The sequence below is a fragment of the Molossus molossus genome, unplaced genomic scaffold, assembly GCF_014108415.1.
Source record: "Molossus molossus isolate mMolMol1 unplaced genomic scaffold, mMolMol1.p scaffold_m16_p_12, whole genome shotgun sequence".
NCBI lineage: Eukaryota > Metazoa > Chordata > Mammalia > Chiroptera > Molossidae > Molossus > Molossus molossus.
The window spans coordinates 9856632-9881061 of record NW_023425347.1 but is presented as its reverse complement, the minus strand read 5'-3'; the positions used below and the strand labels follow the sequence as shown (position 1 = coordinate 9881061).

General features: G+C 40.5%; 1 protein-coding gene across 7 annotated transcripts in view; it reads right to left on the bottom strand.

The window, feature by feature from the left end:
- CDYL (chromodomain Y like) overlaps positions 1-24430 on the bottom strand; it is a 243172-nt gene that overhangs the window by 104363 nt on the left and 114379 nt on the right. For 2 of the 7 annotated variants that reach the window (XM_036257539.1, XM_036257537.1), the window contains one exon: positions 22493-22633. The exons of 3 other annotated variants lie outside the window; for them this stretch is intronic. In XM_036257539.1, the coding sequence (XP_036113432.1) occupies positions 22493-22517 (25 nt within the window). In that variant the 5' untranslated portion in view covers positions 22518-22633. Of the gene's footprint in view, positions 1-4291; positions 4314-9012; positions 9117-22492; positions 22634-24430 lie in introns of those variants that run through there. 2 more of the 7 variants (XM_036257542.1, XM_036257541.1) reach the window with 2 other exon arrangements.

The window sequence follows — 24430 nt, the reverse complement described above, 5'->3', positions numbered from 1 at the left end:
AGAATCCCAACGGACTTTCTACTAAAATGGACAAGCTGATTCAAAATTCATTTTGAATTACCCAGAACCATGAACAGCAAAAACAATCTTGAACAAGAAAAACAAAATTGGACTCTCATTTCCCAGTTTCAAAACTTACTACAAAACTATACTAATCAAGGCAATGTGATACTGGCAAGTGGAGAGACATATAGATCAATGGAACAAAACTGAGAGTCCAGAAATAAAACCGTATGTCTATGTCAACTGATTTTTGATAAGGGTACAAAAATCATTCAACGAGGTATGTGCCCCTGGCCGGTATCGAACCTGAGACTCATTGATCGGCGGGCTGACGCTCTACAGCTGAGCCAAACTGGCCAGGGCAATGGTCTCAATTCTTAACTTTTCTTTGTAGTCATACCCTTTGCCATGGAAACTTCTACGTTTTTTTCCCATTGTGTACTGGCTGACTGCCACAGCCCTTGAACCTGGAAATAGAGATTTGAAATGGGCTTTGAAAAGGAGCTTGCTCTCTTGTATCTTTGCCATTGCTATGAGAATATGATCAGATTAGCCTGCTGGGGGAGGAAAAAACAATGAGAGTCACCTCAGCTGCTTCAGCGGAGGCCATTCAAGAGCAGATGAGGATTTTAAATCTTTACCCTTATTGGAAGACAGCTCAGGTTCTTGAGCTAAGACTGTCTCAACTTCTTTCCTAGTCCTGTTACTAACTAGCTATATGTCCTTGAGCAGACTGCTTAACTTTTCTCATCAACAAATGGGGATAATAATAGTAGCTACCTCACAGTGCTATTATGTAAATAAATGACTGGTATGTGTAAAGCACTTATAATAGCCCCCACCATTCATTAAATACTAAACGGAGACATGCTATGATTATTATATGGACAATATTTTAGCTTGCTCCTTTTAAATTTCCTTCAAAATTGATTTTATTTCTCATCTTCTGGATGATTTTTTCAGTAAGTAACTCATATGTTCATCTTTTATAACTTGAACTTAAAAAGATTACTTTAAGTACCACTATTTTTTATCCTTAGATTATACCTTCTGAAATAAGAGTCAAGTTGAATACTAATATGTCCCTATGCTAAAAAAAAAAAAAAAAAAAAAGTAGGGACTAAAAAAACAGGTCTAGTGGGAACTTCTAGTTCATACTTCATTGTCTTGTCAATCTCAGACAGCCAGCCAAACCAGACCTGGAAGGAAGCCCAGTCAAGATTAGAGTTGTCCATCCAAGAACTCCAGATGTGTAAATAATAAATGCTATATGCCCTGAGGTTTTGAGACCATTTGTTACACAGCATTATTATGGTGATGTATAACTGGTATGCTTGATACATAGTATTTAAAAACTCTACAGCAAGCGTTATTCTTAATGATGAAATCTTAAATTTTTTTCAGAGATAAGGACCAAGAGAGCAATAAACAACAGAACAAAATTTAAAAATCATTTATAATAACATCAAACAAAACCCAAGGAATTAATCTAATGAAAGACATGCAAGGTCTGTACTTGGAAAAATTGTAAAACATGTTCATTAATTGTAAAGATGCCAATTCCCCTAGCAGGGGTGGGGAACCTTTGTTCTGCCAAGGGCCATTTGGACATTTATAACATCATTTGAGGGCCATACAAAATTATCAACTTAAAAATTAGCCTGCTATATTTGCTTAGGCTAATTTGGTGAGGCATGTAATGTTAGCTGGTATTGATTTCAAGGGCCTTATACGGCCCTCGGGCTGGACGACCCAGATGGAATGCAATCTCAATAAAAATTCCAGTAGGTTTCTCCCTGGGGAGTAGAAATTGGCAAGCTAACTCTACACTGAATATGGACATGAAAAGGACCAAGAATAACCAAGGCACTATTGAAGAAAAACAAAGAGAACTTTCTCTAGGAGATATCAAGACTTAAAGATACTATAATTAAGGTAACATTACATTGGCATAAGGATAACAGAACAGAACTGAACAGAACAGAATCCAGGACAGATTGACCTATATAGAGCATCCCTGGCTCTGTGCCAGAGGTGGTGGTGTAGCAGTGTTGAAAGTGGTATAAATACTGAGTGGCAGATTACATATCTAAATGTGAAAGCTTCTAGAAGGCAATATAAGAGAATGGGTATGGGGATTAAGGAAAGATCTGCTAAACAGCACAAAAAACAAAAGAAAAAAAAACGGAATAAATTGAAATATATTAAGAATTTCCATTCATCAAGACTATCAAGAGAACAAAAATCAAACAAAAAACAAAACCAAGCACATACAGGTAAAAGACCTTTGGAACACTCCTGAGAAAGGGATTGTATCAGAGACTGGACAGAGCATGCTGGGTTTATATAAACCACTGAAATATCAACACGTATCCTGTTCATATAGATAAGATACTGCAGTGAAAATACATAAGGGAGTCTATGGTATTTTCAAGACTGCTAGAGATGAGTTTCCCAGTTCTATGATAACAAATTATACTTCCAAAGGTAAAGGTGTAAGGGAGCAGATGAGAGAACTTGGGGGACAGTCAAAAGGCTAGATCAGGGATTGGAGGTTCAAATCTGGGCAGCCAACTGTCTCTGTAAACAGTTTTATTGGAATACAGCTATGCACATTTGTTTACGTGCTGTCAGTGGTAACTTTCACGCTATAACAGTAGAGTGGAGCCCTGGTCGGTTTGGCTCAGCGGTTAGTGTCGGCCTGTGGACCAGAGAGTCCTGGGTTCGGTTTCTGCTAAGGGCATGTACCTCAGTTGTAGTTTGTTCCTACCCCAGTTGGGGTCATGTGGGTGGCAACTACTCAATGTCTCCCTCTCATGTAGATGTTTCTTTCTCTCTCTTCCCCTCTCTCTCCCACCGGCTCTATCTGAAGATAAATACAAAAATGTCCTCGGGTGAGGATAAAAAAAACAAAAAACAAAAAACAAACAAACAAAAACAGTAGAATGGAGTACTAGTTCTAGCAGAAACATTGACCCCAAAGCCGAAAATATTTACTATCTGGCTCTACAGAAAATAATGTTCTGATCTCTAGGCTAGATTGTCCTCTTATGTCCAGTGTAATCACCCTAGTAAGGAACTAGAAAGACAGCATTCCCTGGAAGAGTTAAAGGAGATAACTGTTTAGATAATACGAGTATTTTAAAGCCAAGGATTATTTTAAAGTCTAAATTTGCCAGCAATGCAACCAGACTCTCTTTTCTGTTAAAAACAAAGAATATGGCAATGACATAGAATCACCAAAGCTATCAACTTAGATGCAGAATCATGGCTTCTATTTTAAAACACTTAACTTCATAAGTGATTATGAAAATGATTTACAGAAACTGCATTTGCTCTAAAATAAATGCCTATAATTGATCTTTTTAAAGCAAGCAAATAAAACCAGGTGCTAGTAACGTTACTGATGGATGAATTATCTCTAATTCAACAGGCAGTTTAGTAAAATCTATTTTGACATGATGCTGTATTTTGTACTTTTGCCTATTCAAGGGGCACATATAAAGTTCTTATTAAAAACAATTCCCAGTCTCCTTCATAGTCCCATAGTAATGAAATTAGCCCTTCTCATACCTTTCTTTTTTTAAACAACTCATTAACTCCTGAGTTGTGCCCTTCTTAGTTATATTTCAAACTTTAAAACAAATACCATGATAAAAACAGGGCCCTGGCCTGGCCAGTGGGGCTCAGAGGTCGCTGTATCAATTCCTGGTCAGGGCACATGCCCAGGTTGTGAGCCTGATCCCCAGTGGGGGCATGCAGGAAGCAGCCAATCGATGTTCTCTTTCACTGATGTTTCTATTGCTCTCTCCCTCTCCCTTCCTTCCTCTCTAATATCAATTAAAAAAAAAAAATAGCATCTTCCCAATATGCCAAGGTTGTGGGTTTGAACCCTGGTCAGGCACATACAAGAAGTAACCAATGAGTGCATAAATAAGTGGAAAAATAAACTGATGGTTTTCTCTCTCTCTAAGAAAAAAAAAGAAAAGAATATTATGATTTAAAAAATGAAAGCAATAATAACTTCACGAGAAAAAATTTATCTTGAAAACCATATAATTTTGCCTTTGATCATATGATATCAGTGTGAATATTGGGTCTACTTGTTTTCCACAAACTTAAATAAAGGGGGGGGGGCAGGAAGAACCTAGCTCACAGTACAGCATCACACAGAATTAATTTTCAAAATCAAATATGTTCTGGGGGCTTCTTCCCACCCCACCCTCAAGATTCTGATGTTCCCTGGGAATGGAATAACTTCTATGTTCTCAGAACAAAGAAGACACACCTCATGTTCTTCAAGAATCCTATAAATCTTCTCAACAGCTGTTTCTTACATCTCAACTTTTTTTCCACATTACATCTATCTTTGGAGCTTCACCACCTAGATGTCCATTTCAGCAATCTTAGAATATATTGTACCTTTTCAAAACACACATGGAAAGAGGCAGGCTTCCTTTTCGTATACACAGATATATGACAAATCAAATTAGTAATAATAGTATTTGCTTAACTCTTCATATTAACAGGCATGTCATCTCTGAAGATGCAAACCCACTGCCTAAAAACTAAAACTAAGCTTTAAAAGAGGCTCTCCCACACTGATTAGAAACTGGTCCTTAATAAGGATTAAGAAAGATGGCACACATTAACACAGTTCATTGAGGTGGCTCTAACACCCACTCTGACTGGATCTTTTGATGGTAAAATTCTAAAAGCAAGAACTTTGAGTTATACATTTCTACCTATGTCACTGTTAGATTTGAAAAGCAAATTTAGACCTGGTCAGGTGACTCGGTTGGAGTGTCATCCAGTACACCAGAAGGTTTGAGGTTCAATTCCTGGTCTCGGCGTGTATGAGAGGCAACCAATAGATGTTTCTCTCTCACATCAATGTTTAAAAAAAGAAAAGCAAATTTCAGTTTTTATATAAGATACTTTTATATTAAAAGCACCCAATCAAAACAATTATTTTTAAACTACTCAACTTTAAGCTGAGAACACAGGTGGTCCTTTCCCAGCCTAAAAGCCTCTCCTGTACACATTTCTTCTCCTGAAATTTAAGTCATGCCACATTTTTGGAAAAGATTGTATTTCTATTTTACAGTGACCAAAAATCTACCAAGTCCTGTAGGAAAAGGGAATACTTATAGTTAAAAAGACTTTTCATTTATAAAATAGAGCAGCACAGTTCACTTTTAATTCTCTGTGGTAACAGGAGTTGGGTAGACCTAAGAGCTTGAAAACAGGAAAATGAAGATAAGCTTTGCTCTTACCCCACTTCCCTTCTCATTTCTCATTCACTGGTTTCATGAATGCCAATGCAAGAAGGATTTTGGCAATGTTAAAATACACCGTCTCTCTTGTGGTACTTGTGTGTTTTTCAAATTTACTTTGAATGTTTCTATTTCTTGTGTTTCTTATATGCCACCATTATCCCAGGAGGATGATAACCCTGAGAAATCCCAGTTTTGGGTTTTCCAATCCCACTTAGCATGAGATAAACTGCTAATCTGAGTTTCTCACCTCTCCATAGCATAAGGCCCTGATAAATTCTGTAGGAACTAGCAGTGCGAAGGCTATGGAAACGTTTCCTCTTTAAGAACTTGAGGCTGTGGCCCTGGCCAGTTTGGCTCAGCGGTTAGAGCATCGGCCTGAGGTCCAGAGAGACCCGGGTTCGGTTCCCACTAAGGGCACGTACCTCGGTTGCAGTTTGTCCCCAGCCCTGGTTGGTTGTGCAGGTGGCAAAGACTCGATGTGTCCCTTTCACGCTGATGTTTCTCTCTCTCTCTCTCTCTCTCTCTCCTCTCTCTCCCTCCCACTCTGTCTGAAAAAATGGAGAAATGTCCTCAGGTGAGGATTAAAAAAAAGGAACTTGAGGCTCTGTCTCTGCTCTCTTCTCATCACCCTGGGCTCCCCAACCCCAACCCCAACGTAGCCGACTTGGAATACTTGGCCTCTCACTAATTTAGAGACAACCTTCTCTCTCTTTATCTAAGGGAGGGCAGGCAGTCTCTCCCTTTCAATAACTAAACTTGGTGCTTAAAATGATCACAATCAAATTTATTACTTTAAAAAGTTTATTATAAGGACACAAATAATGACATGATAAATATATCTTCCCTCTCTTACATTCTTGCTACCCCACCCCCTTTTAGGTTAATCCTCACCTGAGGACTTACTTCTATTGATTTTGAGAGAGAGTGAAAGGGAGTGAGAGGGAGGGAGGAAGAGGGGGCTGGAGGGAGAGAGAGAGAAACATCGATGTGAGAGACACACACTGATTGGTTGCCTCATGCATACACCCCCACCTGGCTGAAGATGGAACCTGCAACCCAGGTACGTGCTCTTAACAAGGAATCAAACCTGAGACCCTTCCGTGCTTGGGCCGACACTCTAATCACCAAGCCACACTTGCCAGGGCACCCTTCCCTTTCTTAATGGATTCCTTTAAAAGATTTTCTCTTGGAACAACAAACTTTTTTTTCATGAAATGTTTTCAGATGACAGCACCATCTCATGGCTCAAGCCATGAGGAGTGGCATGTGCCTGCAATGGTAACTGCTCATGCCTACTTTAACTCGACTCTGTGCATGAGCTTAGAAGTTTAACTCCATATCTAGTCTAAGTACAAAACCCTGTGTGGATTGATCCGGTAAACAGAATCCAGCAAAGAATGGAGCATCTATATAGACACAAAATGTGACCACATATTCTGAAAGGTAAACTCCTAAAGTAAGCATCACAGAATTAATTAAAGATACACAGCATATTTCTATGTGGCTGGTTGGAGGATTTACTGTAGGTCAAAATGTCAAAGGATAACATGAGAGTTGCTACTGGTGGCCCTGATCAAAACTGAAAGAAGACCATGGTAAACTCACAGCAAAGACCCTTGAACAGCATGGGTTTGAAATGCATGAGTCCACTTATATGTGGACTTTTTTTTTTCCTTTCCTTTTTTTAAAAAAAAAAAAATCCTCACCTGAGAATACTTTTTTCCCATTTATCTTCGGGGGGGGGGGGGGGGGGGATATGGATCGATGAGAGAGAGATACATCAACTAGTTGCTCCCATACAACCCCAACCAGGGCCAGGGACCGGACCACAACCAAGGTATATGCTCTTGACTGGAATCAAATCTGGGACACATTGGTCTGTGGGCTGACACTTTAACTAAGCCTAGCCAGCCAGGGCTTTATTTTACTTTTTTACTTATTTATTTTGTTAATCCTCACCCAAGGATATTTTCCATTGATTTTTAGAGACTGAACGAGAGGGAGGGAAGGGAAAAAGAGAGAAATACTTTGTGAGAGAGACACAAAGATTGGTTGCCTCCCCCATGACCCTGACCAGGGCCAGGGATTGAACCTGCAACCCAGGTACATGCCCTTGACCAGGAATTGAACCCTCAACCTGTCAGTCCACCAGCCGTTGCTCTAACTGCTGGCCAGGTGGCTCAGTTAGTTAGAGAATCATCCTGTGCACATAAAGGTTGAGGGTTCTATTCCCGGTTAGGGTGTGTACAGGAGACAACTGATGGCTATTTTTCCCCTTCTCTCTAAAATCAGTAAAAACAGCCCTGGCCGGTTTGGCTCAGTGGTTAGAGCGTCCGCCTGTGGTCCAGAGAGACCTGGGTTCGGTTCCCGCTAAGGGCATGTACCTCGGTTGCAGTTTGTCCCCGGCCCTGGTTGGTCGTGCGGGTGGCAGCCAGTCGATGTGTCCCTTTCACATCGATGTTTCCCTCTCTCTCTCTTCCTCTCTCTCCCTCCCACTCTGTCTGTACAAAAAATGGAAACATGTCCTTGGATGAAGATTAAAAAAAATAATAATAAAAATAAATAAATAAAATCAGTAAAAACATATCTTTGGGTGAGGATTAAAATAAAATAAAAGTGTGTAACTTGCTTATTTAATGCATATTAGAAAATCTCTTGTGAAAAGTGAATTACTTTCCAAATGAAAACTTTACAGGTGGAACTACTCCTTTCCCAAACAAAACAAAGATCAGATGGAAACCATTCTTATACCATTCCTCCTCCTCTGTTCTGTTATAAAGCTGTAGCAACTGTATCCCATCAAATGTGGTTTATTTGAAAATTGAAAGCATGGAAGTCAATCTTGTGATAGAAAGAGGGAGAATGTTTTCCACTTTCCCTCTAAAGTCCATAAAATAGTTTGAATCCCAGGAATCAGCAATGCTGTATTCAAAGTCATACTCTGTAGATGTCCCAGGTATGGCCCTGTCTTTTTCCTATAGCCTTTACACTTGTACTGCTACAAAGTATGGACACAAAGAGGAGGTGATGCTGGAAAAGCATTGTCACATCCCTGGCAACAAAATAATTAAACAGTGCAATCTTGTGTAATCATGTTGATAACGTTCCTATTATATTTTCAATGTATTCCTATAGTACAAAAATGTTATTTAACCTTTAGAGGTTATGCCAATTATAGGAAATAACTACCAAGCTTTGCTGAAAGTGTCATCCAAAGAAAATGTTACAATTACAATTCTAACATGCAACACATAACTTAAAACTGTACCAGCAACATGAAAACTAATCTCTGTCCAGTCATAAAATTCACATCACATATCCATGTAACACAAACAGTTTCACTTACTGGATAAAATGCAAAACCCTCTCTCCAATACCAATATAAAACATAATTCAAGTTGTGGGCACCCCTTCACTTACCATATCATGTTACTATTTGACTTAACCAAGTTTTTTGTTTGTTTGTTTGTTTGTTTTAAGGCTCCAAGCACTGTAAAGACACAGGAATCCATACAATATTTATAGTCAACACTAAAAATGGTCCTGTAAAACTGGAGACAAAAGGTCTTTATTGTAAGGTGCCCAACACTTAAGCAGCCAGCATTAGGAAAGCAAGGGCTTCTAGACATGAAATGTAGTTCAGGTCCCCACATCCTTCAACTCTAACCCAGACAAAGCCCACACCTTCATTGATTTAATTCAAAAAAACAAATGCCTTCCCCATTATTACCTCAAAATAATTCAGTAGTTCATCATTTTCCACAGATCGCTTCTAAATACCTCCTCCCAGTATTAGGCATTGCACTGCAGAAAAGGCACTGAAGTACTGCTCTCCTTGGTGACAGAATACATTTTTCACAATCAGCTGAGCAGTTTAGAAGACAATCCAAGTTTGTCACACATGAGACGAGACCAACACTGATATGCACACCATATCACAAGTACTTAGACCTGTGACTGACCATGACACATGGGACACTAAGCTGCCAAAGACCAAAAAAGACAGTCTGTTAGGTCAAGAAGGACTCCTTAAGGGTTCTAATATTCTTAATCAAGTCTTGAGGGGGTTGGAGAGGACAGAACCCAATACACAAACTCATGTTAGTTCCTAATTCTTTAAACCCAGGTTCACTAAGACTGTCATACGCAACTATTTTTATAATGCTAATGGGTTTACTATTTGCTTACCCAACTTCTACTTTTGAAATTCAGGTAATACTTGGGGTAGGTTGGGGTTGGGGGTACATCTTGGGCCTTTTAGGGGAAGTGGTTAACTTCTTTTTTAAAATGTTTTTATTGATTTTTTTTTAAAGAGAGACAGGGAGAAGTAGAAAGAAGTATCAATGAGAGAGAGACATCAACATCAATCAGCTGCCTCCTGCATGCACCCTGCTGATGATCAAGCTGGAAATCTAGGCACATGCCTTGACAGGGAATGGAACCGGAACCTCTCAGTCTAGGGGACAACGCTCAATCCACTGAGCCACACCGGCTGGGCAACTGGTTAACTTCTTAAAACAGTAACTGAGATGAGGGAACTCACACTGAGGTACAGTTGATGACACAAGGACTGAGGAGATCTGTTAGTAATTAAATGTCTCTATTTCAGTGCATGGTATTTGTGACAATTATTTCCTAGCACAGAGGTGGAGGAAGCTACCTACAATACACAACTGCATTCCAACTGGCTAATATGGTCATGAGCACAATCTGCAATTGTAGGATGACAAAGTAATTTATGTCTTCTCTTCTGTCAATATACTACCTCCCCTTGCCACCCACACAAAATAAAAACTAAAACTGCAGGCAGAAATTAGAGATAACTATGATTGAGATAATTGGGTAGAAAGGAGTTTTTTTGGAGAATCTAGTATGCTTCCATCAAAAAAAAAAACTTTGAGCAAAACAACTCTTTAATAATGTATAATCGAGGGCAGACCAGAGGTTATCATAAATAAACCTGATTTTAAATTGTCATCTTCCAGGAGGGGAAAGAGAGAGCATTGTGAATGAAAGATGAGTAACTAATTCACTTGCTTTGAAAAGCAAATACATGGTTCAGAAAATAATCTAGAGTAAAAAAAATGCTTTGGACGTTAAGATTTAAAATGTTTTCTTAATATTTCATATTTTGAATGCATTGGCAGATCCTATTTATGGTTCTAGATTGAGAGGCAATTACATTAGATCCTTATGACTGGGGGAGATGGTTATTTACTTTCTGAGAGTAATTATTATTTTTTTTTATAGAAAGTTTTATCTCAATAAATGTCATCATTTCAGCAAGAATTGGTCTGCCCAAGGATCAGCTTACTATAATCTCTTTATCAATAGTCTGGTATACTCCTCTTGCCTTAAGGAATGCTGCCTATAACCTCAGGGCTGAACTTTTAACACCATGGTGAGCATGGTATAGCTCATCTCACCTTTGACTCTGTCAACCACAATGCCATTCAAATGGACTTTGACAGTCAGAAACAAGGGCACTTTCATGAACACCTGTCCTACCAAGTTATGAGCTCCTAGAAATCAGGGGCTGTATTTTACTGAGCTCTGAATTCTCAGCATCCAGCATAGACCCTGGCACACAGTAAATGTTCACTAAGTGTATGATAAAGAGGCAGAGAACTCCCAGAAATTTCCCTGTGGTTGTGGGTTCGAATCCTGGTCAGAGTACATACATAGGTTGAGGCTTCCATCCCCAGTCAGGGTATGTAAGGAAGGCAACAGATTGGTGTTTCTCTCTCACATCAATGGTTTTTTTTTCTCTCCCTTCCTCTCTCTCTAAAAATCAACAAACATATCCTAGGGTGAGGATTAACACACACACACACACACACACACACACACACACACCCACACCCACCATGCCTTACAACCACAGGAAAAATTGTTTCAGGAACCAAGAAGTTACCAAAGATAGTTAATCAGAAGCCAACTACTACTTGAAGCCAAGTGAAATAAATGAAGCACAGTCAGTTGCAGAGGCAAAAGCCATGGGAAGTGGAAGAGGTGAGGTGAGCCAAGGGCTCCACTGGAACCAGACTCCTTGGGAGAAAGTAAATAGAAGCCTTCTTCTCCCTTTAGCACCCAGATAAATGCAAACAGCTGTGCACAATTTACAGTCAGAAAAGTGCTTTAATCACAGGATTTGTTTCCTGAGGTTGAATGAATTCTTTACTAGATTTTGCCCAGATAAAATACTGTATTAATTTCCAATAAAATAATAATTAGGAAAAGTCATGTTAAGATGAGCCACAAAAGAAGAAAATGCTATTCACACATTTAGAGGCCACCTACCAGGGGGCAGGTAGTCGAAAAACTAGCATGAAAGTCTTGGGTCTTATTTTCAAGAAGTTACCTGTACACTGGGGATAAAGCAGTCAAGAGGGCAATGTAAACTCCACTTAAAAGAACATGTGCAAGTAGAGGGGCCTGGGAACAGAAGTACAGCCTGCTGACTTGACTGATTGGGAAGAAGGCCCCTAAGTGCTTAGGTGGACGGCGGTGGTGGTGATGGTGGTGTCTGGGTCAGCTGGAAACCCAAATGAGTAGCCCATGACCCAAGCAACTGCTCAAATAGTGTTCCCCTGATGGCCCAGTGCACCAAACAAATATCCTTCTGTGTACAGGTGCCATGGCAGCCTTAAGAACGGTGCCACTTAAAGGGTGGCAGAACAGCCACAAAAGCAATTGAAAACAGACACCTCGACCTTAGTGCCATCTTTTTAGATACCTCTGCACCACAAGAACCAGGTAGAAGCAGCAGCAAATGAGCAGACTGAAGTACAAAAGAAAGATGAGGCAGACATGTAAATAAACCATTAGCTTGTGCACCTGTGGAAGCCACAGGAGCAGAAATAAGGAGAGCCAGGGGCCAGAGACACTGGTACCAATCGTTGGACTGAATGCCTGCTGTCTAGAACTTCTCAGTGGGATCCAGAACATACATGCCATATGATTGCCACAACTGCCTTTAACAGACCCACCTGGCTCATACCAAAATAGTCTCGGCCTGGGAGTTGTGGCTCAGTGAAATGAGCGCTGCCCTGTGGACTGAGAGGTCCCAGTTTGATGCTGGTCAGGGCACATATCTGGGTTGTGGGTTCAATCGCCAGTAGAGGGCGTGCAGTAGACAGCTGATCAATGACTCTCACACTGCTGTTTCTCTCTCTCCCCCTTCCTCTCTCTCTAAAAGTAAAAATAAAAATTAAAAAATTAATAAAAACATATTTAAAACAAAAAACAAAAACAGGCTCTTTGGTTCTTTGCCCAAGACCCATGACATTCTGCACTAGCTCTGCTCTCAGTTATGGCTGAATGTAATGTGTATAATAAATCATCTTTTCTGCTGTCTTAGATTAAAAAAATAAAGGAAACAGCTAGAAATCTAAAAGATGAACAAAGAAGAGTAGGGTTTCAGAAACAAGTATTTAAAAACAAAGACAAAACAAGAAGTGTTGGTGAAGATATGGAGAAGTTGGAGTCCTTGTGCACTGTTGGTGGGAATATAAAATGGAGCAGCTGCTAGTGAAAACAGTATGGAGGTTCCTCAAAAATTAATCACAGAACTACCACATGATCCAGCAATTCCACTTCTGAGTACTCATCCAAAAGCAGGACCTCAAAGAGATATTTGTACACCCATTTTTAGTACAGCATTATTCACAATAACTTAAGAGGTGAAAGCAACCAAATGTCCATCGAAAGATGAGTGGATAAAGAAATTATTGTAGGGGTTTTCAAGGTGGCAGGGGAATGGGTGGATCTTTCTCGCACCTCCTACCGGAAACAAATTTGAAATAAAACTAAATTGGGGAACATTCACCCTTACTTACCAACTGAAGACTAGCTGAATAGGAGACTTTTAAACAAGGATGGGGAGAAACCACCTCAAGACTGGTAGGAAGGGTGAGGTTGCAAGAAAGGAAGACCCTGCTCCCACAGGCAGCATGCCAACCAAAGGTGCATAGGGATATCTTGGCTGCAGAGGAGTTCCCCCAAGAGGAGTGCAGCCTGAACCCCAGGCTGGGCTCCCCAGCCCAGAGCACCAGAGCCAGAAACAGCACCCGCGTAGCATCCAGCTGTGAAAGGCGGCAGGGCTTTTAGCCACCAGAAAGAGACAGAGCCTGCCAGAAACAAAGCCACATTTTAAAAAAGGGCCAGAGCACAGGATTTTCATTTACAGCCATTTACCCTGGGCTTTGACAGAGGGAAGGCAGTCCAGACTAGAGTCACCCAAGGAGAGAGTAGGTTGGGAGGCATTGGGGAGAGACGTGGAAGAGCAGAAGAGCGGCTGCCAGGGTACCTGTGCTGTCATCCCTCCCACCCCCAATATGGCAGTAGCTCTTTTTCCTGAGAGGCACAAGCCCCTCCTAGCAGTAGCCTGGGAAAAGGCAATAATCTCGACCTCTGGGATACAGTTCACCCCACCCTCTGAAATCCTTTGTGATACACCCTGCATCTCAACCCTTGCTGAGGATGCAACAGCAGAGGCCAAGCCTACAGGTCTGGGTATTCAAAAGGCATCAGTGACAGGCTTTGGGGTGGGGCCATAGCTTCACTTTCCCGTGAACCTGACAGGTGCTTCCCCCTGGTGGGAGAGCTGATAGAAACTCCTAGCTTCCAGCAGACCCCATAGGCCTGCCTATGAGGGGCTCCACCCTGCCAAGGTCAGAAAAATATTCCAAGACAGACTCAGATGTGTGGCGCTGGGACGGGGGAACACATCAACCACCTTCCTTGAAGTTTAAATGGCACCTCTCCCTCACAAGAGATAAGAAGTCCGATCATCCCAATTCTGCTAAAAGCCCTTTCAGAAACAGCCTTTTAAGTGACTATATGTGACAGGTGGCCAGCAGGCAGAGGCAGATCCTGAGGTGGATTTGGATGCATGCTGACCCACAACACCCCTAGGCCCAATGCTGCTAAAAAGTTGGCCTTGGAGCACAGCATCGTCCCTGCCATACACAGTCAAGTCCAGTGTAGGCAGCCACAAACTGTGGATTAACTGAAATTTCATTCATGTCGCCGAAAAATAAACATGGACAAGCTTCTGATACTGGCTAGCACCAAAGTACCTACCAGGATGCCCAAAAGTGGTATATAAAATAGTTAGCTTCAGACACCATTAAGAGGAGGATCCAAAGGAGATCCTAGCAAGTACTAAACTCTGCAGAGACAAACTCCACATTTCTTTCCTGCATAATTTTATTTTTTCACTTTTAAAAGTTTTCTTGTTATTTATTATTTATTCTTTCTTCTTATCTTTTTCTCTTTCCTTTTCTTACTCGATGTTTCCTCTTTTATCATTTCAATAATTTAAAAAAATTTTCTTTTTTACTGCTTTTCCTTTTCCTATTCTTTACTCTTATTTTTTCTCTCTCCTTTCTTTTCATACCCCACCCCTCCCTTGGGTTAATCCTCCTCACTGGAGGATATTTTCCCATTTATTTTCCAGATACAATGGAAGAAAGGAAGGGAGGGAGGGAGGGGCAAGGCAGGGGAGAGGGATATGTGAGAGTGACACATCAATTGGTTGCCTCCCGCAAGACCCTGACCAGGGGTCGTGGATAGAACCTACAACCCAGGTATGTGCCCTTGACTGGGAATTGAACTCACAACCCTTCAGTCCACAGGCCATTACTCTTTACCACTGAACCAAACTGGCCAGGGCTCTTTTCATATTCTTTTTTCTTCCCATATTTCTTTTTCTTTATTATTCTAGTTCTCTTTCCTAATTCTCTTTTCTTTTATGATGGCTTTTGCTGTTGTTGTTTTTTTAAATATGTTTTTGTTTTGCTTCTTGCATTGTTTTGTTCTGTCAGCACCTGTACAACAGCTTGCAGGACATGGTCTGGCTGAGCCTTACACTCAGCCACCCTGAGGGTTGTTCCTACATATGAACCAGACAACAACAATCAAGAACCATTTACAACAGGAGACCTCAAACAACCCATAAAAGGGCATTCCCAGAGAATCCAGCTCAGGGATCAAGAAGATGGCATCTTTGAGTCCCACAGACACTTACTACATAAGTTCACCCCACAAAGACTGGAAGTCACAGCAGTTCTACCTAACACATAAAAACAAACATAAAGAGAGATTAAAAATGAGGAGACAAAGAAACAATGCCCAAATTAAAGAAAAGAAGAAATTTCCACAAAAAAAAAAAAAAAAAGCTAAATGAAATGGAGGCAAGCATTTATCAGATATAGAGTTCAAAGTAATGGTTATAAGTATGCTCAAAGAATTCAATGGAACTATGAGAAGCCTAGTAGGAATTATATCAGCATAAAAAAAGGACACAGAAACCATAAATAAGAACCAGTTGGAAATGAAAAACACCATTCTGACATCAAGAATATTCTGGAAGACACTGCTGGTATGGATCAGTGGTTAGAGCATTGTTCTGTGAACCAAACGGTTGTGGGTTTGGTTGCAAGTTGGGACATGTACTGGACGCAACTGATCAAAGTTTCTCACATTGATGTTTTTCTTTCTCTCCCTCCCTTCCTCCCTCCCTCTCTCTCTCTCTCTCTCTCTCTCATCAATGAAAAAAACACACAAATATTCTCAGTGAGAATTAAAAAAAGAACACACTGAAAAGAATTAAAAGTAGGCTGGATGAAACAGAGGATAAAATCAGTGATTTGGAAGACAAGGTGAAAAACAAAACAAAACAGAAAACCAGTAAGAGTAACAACAGAAGAATTGAAAACAACAGGAGAAAAAAATTTCAAGATGGCAGCAGGCAGGACGGAAGCAAGGGTGAGTGTGTGAGAATGTGAGTGGACATGAGTGTGGACGAGCAACCTTGAGCAGTGCAGAAACATGGGGCAAAAGGTTCCTGTGCTGTGGACAGAAAGCAGCCGGCTACCACGGTAAGTGGCTGGTCAGGGAGCTTCTTCCTACGTTGCCATTTTGGAAGATCCCCGGTCTTCTCTGGGAGGAGGCAGCAGGGAGCATCTAGGGCCGAGTGACCTGAGTCCACCGGAGCGCCTTGCACCATTGGACCAGGGGACCCCAATGTGTCAATGCAGACCAACGCATAGTAGTGGTGCTTTCGAGGTGCCTACTGCTGTAGTCACAACCAGCCAGGAGCCGAGTACCATCCCCCACAGCAGCAGTGACTGGGTGGGAGTGGAGCCCTACCCCCAACAGCAGCTGAGGTGAGGCGCAGGAGCCAAGACACACCCCCAGCAGCAGAGAGGCTCGGGAGCGGACATCCATCCACAGGCAACAGCACAGATTGGCAGCTGAGACCCATCCCCAGAGGCATCAGCAGAGGCTGATCAGGAGTGGTGCCCCAGCCCAAGCAGCAGCAAGACCAGCCTCTGACAACTGCAGGAGCGGATTTGGAGTGGAGTCCTTCTCCCAGAAGCAGCAAAGTCCCGAGGGCAGAGCATTCTCAGTCCCCAATAGCAGCAGAGGATTGGGAGCTGAGAGCACCCCCTGGCAACAGCAGCAGCAGTAACAGTGTAAACCGGAAGCTAACCCCTACCAGGCAGCAACATACCCCAACAGCACACCAGCTGGAGCTACACACCTGCTGGACCTACACACCCCAGCAGTGCACCAGCTCGGGGCCCAAGCACCCTAGCAGTATACCAGCTGGACCCACACACCCCAGGCAACAGCAGCACAGATCGGCAGCTGAGACCCATCCCAAGAGGCATCAGCAGAGGCTGATCAGGAGTGGTGCCACAGCCCAAGAAGCAGCAAGGCTCAGGGAGCCAAGACCTGCACGACAGACCAATACCAACCACCAGTTGTCAATCCTCCAGGACCCACAGCACGCAAGAGGTGTCATACACCAAAACGATCTGGGAGGCACAGCTGCCTTATTTGATACACAATGACCTGCCTACACATTCCAACATCCCTAACCAGGCCTAGAACTACCAGACTGCTAAAATGGTGAGACAAAGAAACAACACCCAAATGAAAGAAAAGAAGGAATCACCAGAAAAGGAGCTACAGAAAATGGAAGAAAACAATTTGTCTGATAAAGAATTCAAAGCAATGACTTTAAGAATGCTCAAACAATTTAGCGAGAACTACAAGCAACTTAATAAGAATTATGAAGAGTTCAGTGGGAACTATTTCAGCTTAAAAAAAGAGGTAGAAGCTATGAATAAAAGTCAAGAGGAAATAAAGAATGACATAGCTGTTATGAAAAATACCTTAGAAAGATTCAATAGTAGATTACAAGCTGAAGACCTGAAGACCAAATAAGCGAATTAGAAGAAAAGGTAAAAAACAAACTAACACCCAAACAGAGCAGCAGATGGGGAAAAAAAATTAAAAAGCAGGTAGAGAGTTTAAGAGTGCTTTGGGACAATACAAAACATAACAACATTCATTCATAGGGGTACCAGAAGAAGAAACAGAGAAAGGAATAGAGAACCTGTTTGAAGAAATAATGAAAGAAAATTTCCCTAAATTGGTGAAGGAAAAAGTCACACAAGTCCAGGAAACACAGAAAGTCCCAAGCAAGATGAAGTCAAAAAGACCTAAAGCTAGACACATCATAATTAAAATGGCAAACATTAAAGACAAAGAACGAATCTTAAAGGAAGCAAGAGAAAGACAGAAAATTACCTACAAGGGAACTCCAATTAGACTGTCAGATGAGTTCTCAATAGAAACACTGCAGGCCAGAAGGCAGTGGCATGAAGTATACAAAGTAATGAAAGGCAAGGGTCTGAATCCAAGACTACTCTATCCAGCAAGGCTATCATTCAAAATTAAAGGACAAATAAAGACCTTCACAGACCAAAAAAAAAAAAAAAAGCTAAAGAAATTTACCACAAAACCAGCACTGCAAGAAATGCTGAAGGGACTGTTGTAAGAAGAAGAAACAGAAAAGAGAAACACAGGCATAAAATAAAAATGGCAACTAATAAGTATCTATCAATAATAACCTTAAATGTAAATGCCTTAATGCTCCAATCAAAAGACACAGGGTAGCAGATTGGATAAGAAAACATGACCCATATATATGTTGTCTATAAGAGACCCACTTCACAACAAAAGACTCACACAGGATGAAAGTGAAGTGATGGAAAATAATTTTCCAAGCAAATGGAAATGAAAAAAAAGCTGATGTAGCAATAGTCATCTGATGAGATAGATTTCAAAACAAGGGCCATAAGAAGAGACAAAGAAGGTCACTACACCATATTAAAAGTATCAACCCAACAGGAGAATATAACCCTGGTAAACCAAATATGGGAGCACCAAAATATATTTTAAAACTTCTGGAGAACTTCAAGGGGGAGATCAATAGCAATACAATCATAGTGGGTGACTTTAACACCCCAATGACACCACTGGATAAATCTTCTAGACAAAAAATTAACAAGGACACAGAGTCCTTAAATGACCAACTAAATCAGTTGGACATAATTGATATTTATAAAACATTTCTCTTTTTTTTCATCCTCACCCAAGGACATTATTTTTGCATTTATCTTCAGGTAGAGTGGGAGGAAAGAGGGAGAAAGAGAGAGAAGGGGGGGGGGGGGAGAAACATCAATGTGAGAGAGAGACACACATCAACTGGTTGCCACCCACACAATTCCAACCAGGGCTGGGGACAAACTGCTACCAAGGTATGTGCCCTTAGTGGGAACCAAACACAGGTCTGTGTGGTCCGCGGGCCGATGCTCCAACTGTTGAGCCAAACCGGCCAGGGCGATAGTTACAGAACATTTCACCCCAAGGCTGCAGAACATACATTCTTCTCTGGTGCACATGGGACATTCTCGAAGACAGACCACATGTTAGGACACAGACTAAGTCTCTACAAATTCAAGAAGACTGAAATCATATAAAGCATCTTTTCAGATCACAGTGGCATGAAACTAGAAATCAATTACAGCAAAAACATTTAAACACATGGAGGCTAAATAGCATGTCATTAAACAACAAATGGGTTACCAAGGAGATCAAGGAAGAAATTTAAAAATTCCTGGAAACCAATGAAAATGAACACACAACAACACAAAATCTATAGGACGCAGCAAAAGCAGTTCTGAGAGGGACATTCATAGCACTACAGGTCTACCTCAAGAAACAAGAAAAATTCCCAATTGACTTTCTAATCCTACAACTTAAAGAACTAGAAAGTAAACAGAAAGAAAAATCCAGAGGAAGTAGAAGAAAAGAAATTGTAAAGGTTAGAGCAGAAATAAAGAACATAGAAACTAAAAAAAAAAAAAAATTCAAAAGATCAATGAAACAAAGAGCTGGTTCTTTGAAAAATAAACAAGACTGAGACCCTTAGCCAGACTCACCAAGAAACAAAAAGAGAGGACCCAAATAAACAAAATCAGAAACGAAAAAGAAGTAACAACTGACACCACAGAAATACAAAGGATCATCAAAACACACTATGAACAATTATACACCAACAAATTAGACAATCTAGGGAAAATGGACAAATTTCTAGAAACACAGTCTCCCAAAACTGAACTGGGGAGAGATAGAAAACTTGAACAGACCAATAACAACTAAGGAAATTGAAGAGGTAATCAAGACTCTCCCAGCAAACAACAGCCCAGGCCCAGAAGGCTTCATGGGGAGTTTTACCAAACATTCAAAGACAATATAATACCTATTCTCCTCAAACTATTCCCAAAAGTCCAAGGAGACTGAAGGCTTCCAAGTTCATTTTATGAGGCCAGCATAATCCTAATTGCAAAACTGGATAAAGACACTACAAAGAAATAAAACTACAGGCCAGTATCCATGATGAACACAGATGCCAAAATCCTTAACAAAATATTAGCAAACTGGATCCAGAGATACTACAAAAAAATTATTCATCATGACCAAGTGGGATTCATCCCAGGGATGCAAAGATGGTACAATATTTGCAAATCAATAAATGTGATATATCCCATAAACCAAATGAAAGATAAAAACCATGATCTTATCAATAGATGCTGAAAAAGACTATATGCACAGCAACATTATTTATAATAGCTGAGATATGGAAACAGCCCAAGTAACCAACAGCAAACGAGTAGATAAAAAAGCTGTGGTACATTTACAGAATGGAATACTATGCAGCCATTAAAAAAAAATCTTAACGTTTGTGACACCATGGATGGACTTGGAGATTATTATGCTAAGCAAAATAATCCAGTCAGAGAAAGAAAAATACAATATGATCTCACTAATACGTGGACTGTAATGAACAAAATAAACTGATGAACAAAACAGAACCACAGGGGTAGGGGGAACTGGATAGAGAAGGTGAAGGGATTAGCTAAAGAATACATAGGCATAGCCCATGGACACAGTAGTGTGGTGAGGGCCAAAGGAGGGGGCGGCTGGGTAGAGGTGGGGAAAGGGATAAAAAAATGGGGAACATCTGTAATAGTCTCAACAATACAAAAATTAAAAAAAAAAAAAAAAAAAAAGGAAATGTGGTACATACCATAAAATACATATTATGCAACCTTAAAAAGAAGAAAATCCTGTCACAGGCTACCACATGGATGAACCTCAAAACATTAGCTAAATGAAGTAAGCCAGTAACAAAAGGAAAGTACTGCAAAAATTCTACTCATAGTACTCATATCTAATACTCAAAATCACAGAAACAAAGCAGAATGGTGGTTGCCAACGGCTTGGGGTGGGGGTGGGGACATCAGCGTTTAATAGATCCAGAGTTTCAGCTTTGTAAAATAAAAAAGTTCTAGACCTGTTATATACAAAATAAATGTACTTACCATTCTGAACTATATACTTAAAATATTTGATTTGTTACCACAATTAAAAATGAAAACAAACAAAAACATAGTGAATCATAATAAATGTGGCTCAGAGTGAGCATTTCTGATGAAAACTGAAGCACCAGATTTAGTAACTGGGAGGTGATCAGTGGCCAGGGCACTGAATACCTATAGAGTGATACAGGACAGGAGCCAGACTGAAGAGTGAGTAGGAAAGGAAAAGAGCAAGCAACTGTGGAACGTGTTCTCCAGATGTTCAGCCTATATGGAAAGTGACAATCAAGGTGAAAACAAGTTTTTAAAAACGTAGAATCCTGAGAAAAAGGGGCTAATGAATTCTAATCCCTTCACTTTCAGCCTAGAATTATCAGTAAAATGGGCATTCATTAACAGTACTAGGTGTGGTGACTAGTACTAGGTGTAGTACCAGATGAATGTAATGAGTCTGTCTAGCACAATGCAGGATTAGAGATGAGGTTGTTGAGTGACTCAGGAGCCCAAGTCTTTGAAGAATGCTGAAATAGGATCATGAGGCTGGTCAATCAGACAATAACAAGGAGAGTTAGAATAACAAGCCTCAACAAGGAAGGACTTTCATATGAACTTGGAAGCAACTGCCTTTCACTTCCCCCACTGCCAGTCTAGAAGCACCATTAGATGAGTACTTTCTACTCCAGAAGCTATGAGCAAAGGAGTACTGCAGAGCAGGTTTCTGGATGTCAGTGAGAGAAGGAAGGTAAATTGGAAATCCTCTTTCAGGAGGTTGAAAATGTTTGAAAATTTGATGAAGACACAGCTATAAATGCTACAGGTGTACTACTAAGTTGGGGGGGTGGGGCAGATAAGGGGAAGAAAACCAGCCCAACTCGGATAAATTAAAGAAATGGCTTCAGAGGCTGTAGCTTGGGGGTAACAATAAGAAAATTCAGAATCACACACTGACGTGATTTCTGTCTCAAAATGGCCAAGAGCCCAAGACAGTGGAAAGGCTCTATTGCTCTGAAACTCATTCTGGTGACAGTGAGCTCTACAGTAAATAAATCTGGGGGAAGGGCCCTAGTTATTATCTATGAAGTTGCCTCCTGGATACTGTCACACAGCAAAATTATTCACTGATAATTTTAAAATATTTTCTGCACCACTAACCTATACAAGTTTTCGACAGTTTTTCAGCTTGAAGGATCACATATCATCATTCCATATTTGCATGCAAGCATAAAACTTGCCCTAGCTCGTTTCCTTGGCAATTTCTCCCACCTACCCCCAAAATCTTCTCTTTGTCACTCTTGCTATTTTTAGAAAATAGGAATAATGAAAGTAGAAATAGAAATCCCTCTAGCAGCTCCTTCATTCCCACACAAATGTTAATTAAGCACCAATTACATAGAAACAATTGGACTTAACAATGTAGAAAATTCTAAAGGAGAAGATTAAAATGTTTACCACAGTGCTTTCCCATTTTACCATGTAAAATACTATGTTTGTCCATCCATTCTGGATCTTTCCTTGCACATTTTCCACCAGGATTTCTTCTCCCAGAAATTCCTTAGAAAATCAGCTCTCTTTCCTCCAGTCCAGGTGTCCAAGCCACCTTGGTTAAGACTTCTATATGCAAAACAAAAGCACCTTGGAGAATTTGCCTCCTTAGTGTCTTCTTCCTTTAAGAGGTTTCTGATAATCTGAGTTTTTAAACAGCCTTTCTTCATTTGTGATTTAAAATGTAACTGACTTGGTCGGCCAGTGTGGCTCAGTGGTTGAGCGTCAACCAAGAGGAAGCCAGTTTGATTCCCAGTCAGGGCACATGCCCAGGTTGTGGGCCTGATCCCCAGTGGGGGGCATGCAGTAGGTGACCAATCGATGTTCTCTCTCATCAATGTCTCTGTCTCTCTCCCTCTCACTTCCTCTCTCTCTAAAACCAATATAGGACAAAAAAAAAAAAAAAAATGTAACTGACTTGGAATAGCACTCAAGTTAGATTCAAAAATAGGAAGTGAAAAGTCAAATACAAAGTTCAGTCTCATGGTGAGAAACATCCGGCACACAAGCGTGGTGTGAGGTGATTATGTACTTTGAGAGGACCACCTAAAAGCTGAAATATGGTATTAATGAGAAATTATTACTATTCAAACTATGATTATTTAACACATAATATTCTGTGCCTTAGGAAAGCAGTATTAATTATATTTTAAATGTACTCAGTAATTTCAGTTGTGTCAAGACTGTTCACAGCAGTTCCTATTACCATTTCTATTGTTAGCAACTCTGGATTTCCCTTGGGGAATCAGAGTTTGGATGAAGTTGATCCCATCCCTTGGAACTTCTGGGAAAGAGAAGGCTGTGTTCTGCATGTTTTGCTAAGAGGTTAGGATGCCTGCTAAGACAGCTGACAGCACCTTGCTTCTGTGTAGGAAGGGTTTGCCTGAATGAAGCAGAGAGCCCAGAGGTGGAGAGTGTGCCAACTGATGCCATTTTTGTTTGGTTGTTTAAGCCAATCTGAGTTCAGATTCATTCACTTGATATAGGATGAGTCCCGACTAATACAGCATTATGAATACTGTGAACTATGCTTAAAAAAGTCCTTTTCACCAGTGTAACACAGAATAGCTAAACAGAAGTCAGGAGTAGGTTGTACTGTGGACCCTATTTTCCCACTGACACTTAAAACAAAGGCAACAGAATAGCACCTCAGAACTCAGACTGGATGGCTTACATATACTGTGCATGCGTAGCTGCTCTCAATCCAAAAATACAGGATGACATTAGAGGAATATTCTAGAAGACCAGTACCCTGCTGCAGATTACAGCAATAAAAATGAGGATATAGAAGAAAAGCACTTTTTTCACAGGCCCCACCAGTAGGCAGCAACCAAAGCAAACATTTAAAAAGAAGAAATTTCAATATGATTTTCTTTCTTGTGCCCTTGTACCAGTCAATTATAAATAAAGTTTAAGAGGAGTAGACATTGAAGTCAGAGAGATTCTCTTTTGACACATGACCTAAGAAGTCCAAATTTCTTTTAAATTATAAAACTCCAATTAATAAAGTACACTTTGGTATAGTTAAAACTGAGCAGGAACCACAAAATTAATGCAAATTAACTTGTTTTCTCATTAAACTCTTGTTAAATCCCTTAAGACTGACATTAGATGGCGCTGGATTTATTCTGACCCCTGGCATAAAAGTCTCAGTCCTTGACTAGATGCTAGGAGAACCAAAAGTCAATTACCTCTTTTGAAATGCTCCCTTTAGTAGTTTGCACACTGTAACTCACACATGAAGAGATTAGTGTGGTCCCTGACCAATGACAACATGCACCTTCATGAAGTCTTCACATTTTGAAAAAGTTAAAGTATGCCCCTCTGCCCCGCAACAGAGTTTGAATGTTTAAAAATTAAAACAAT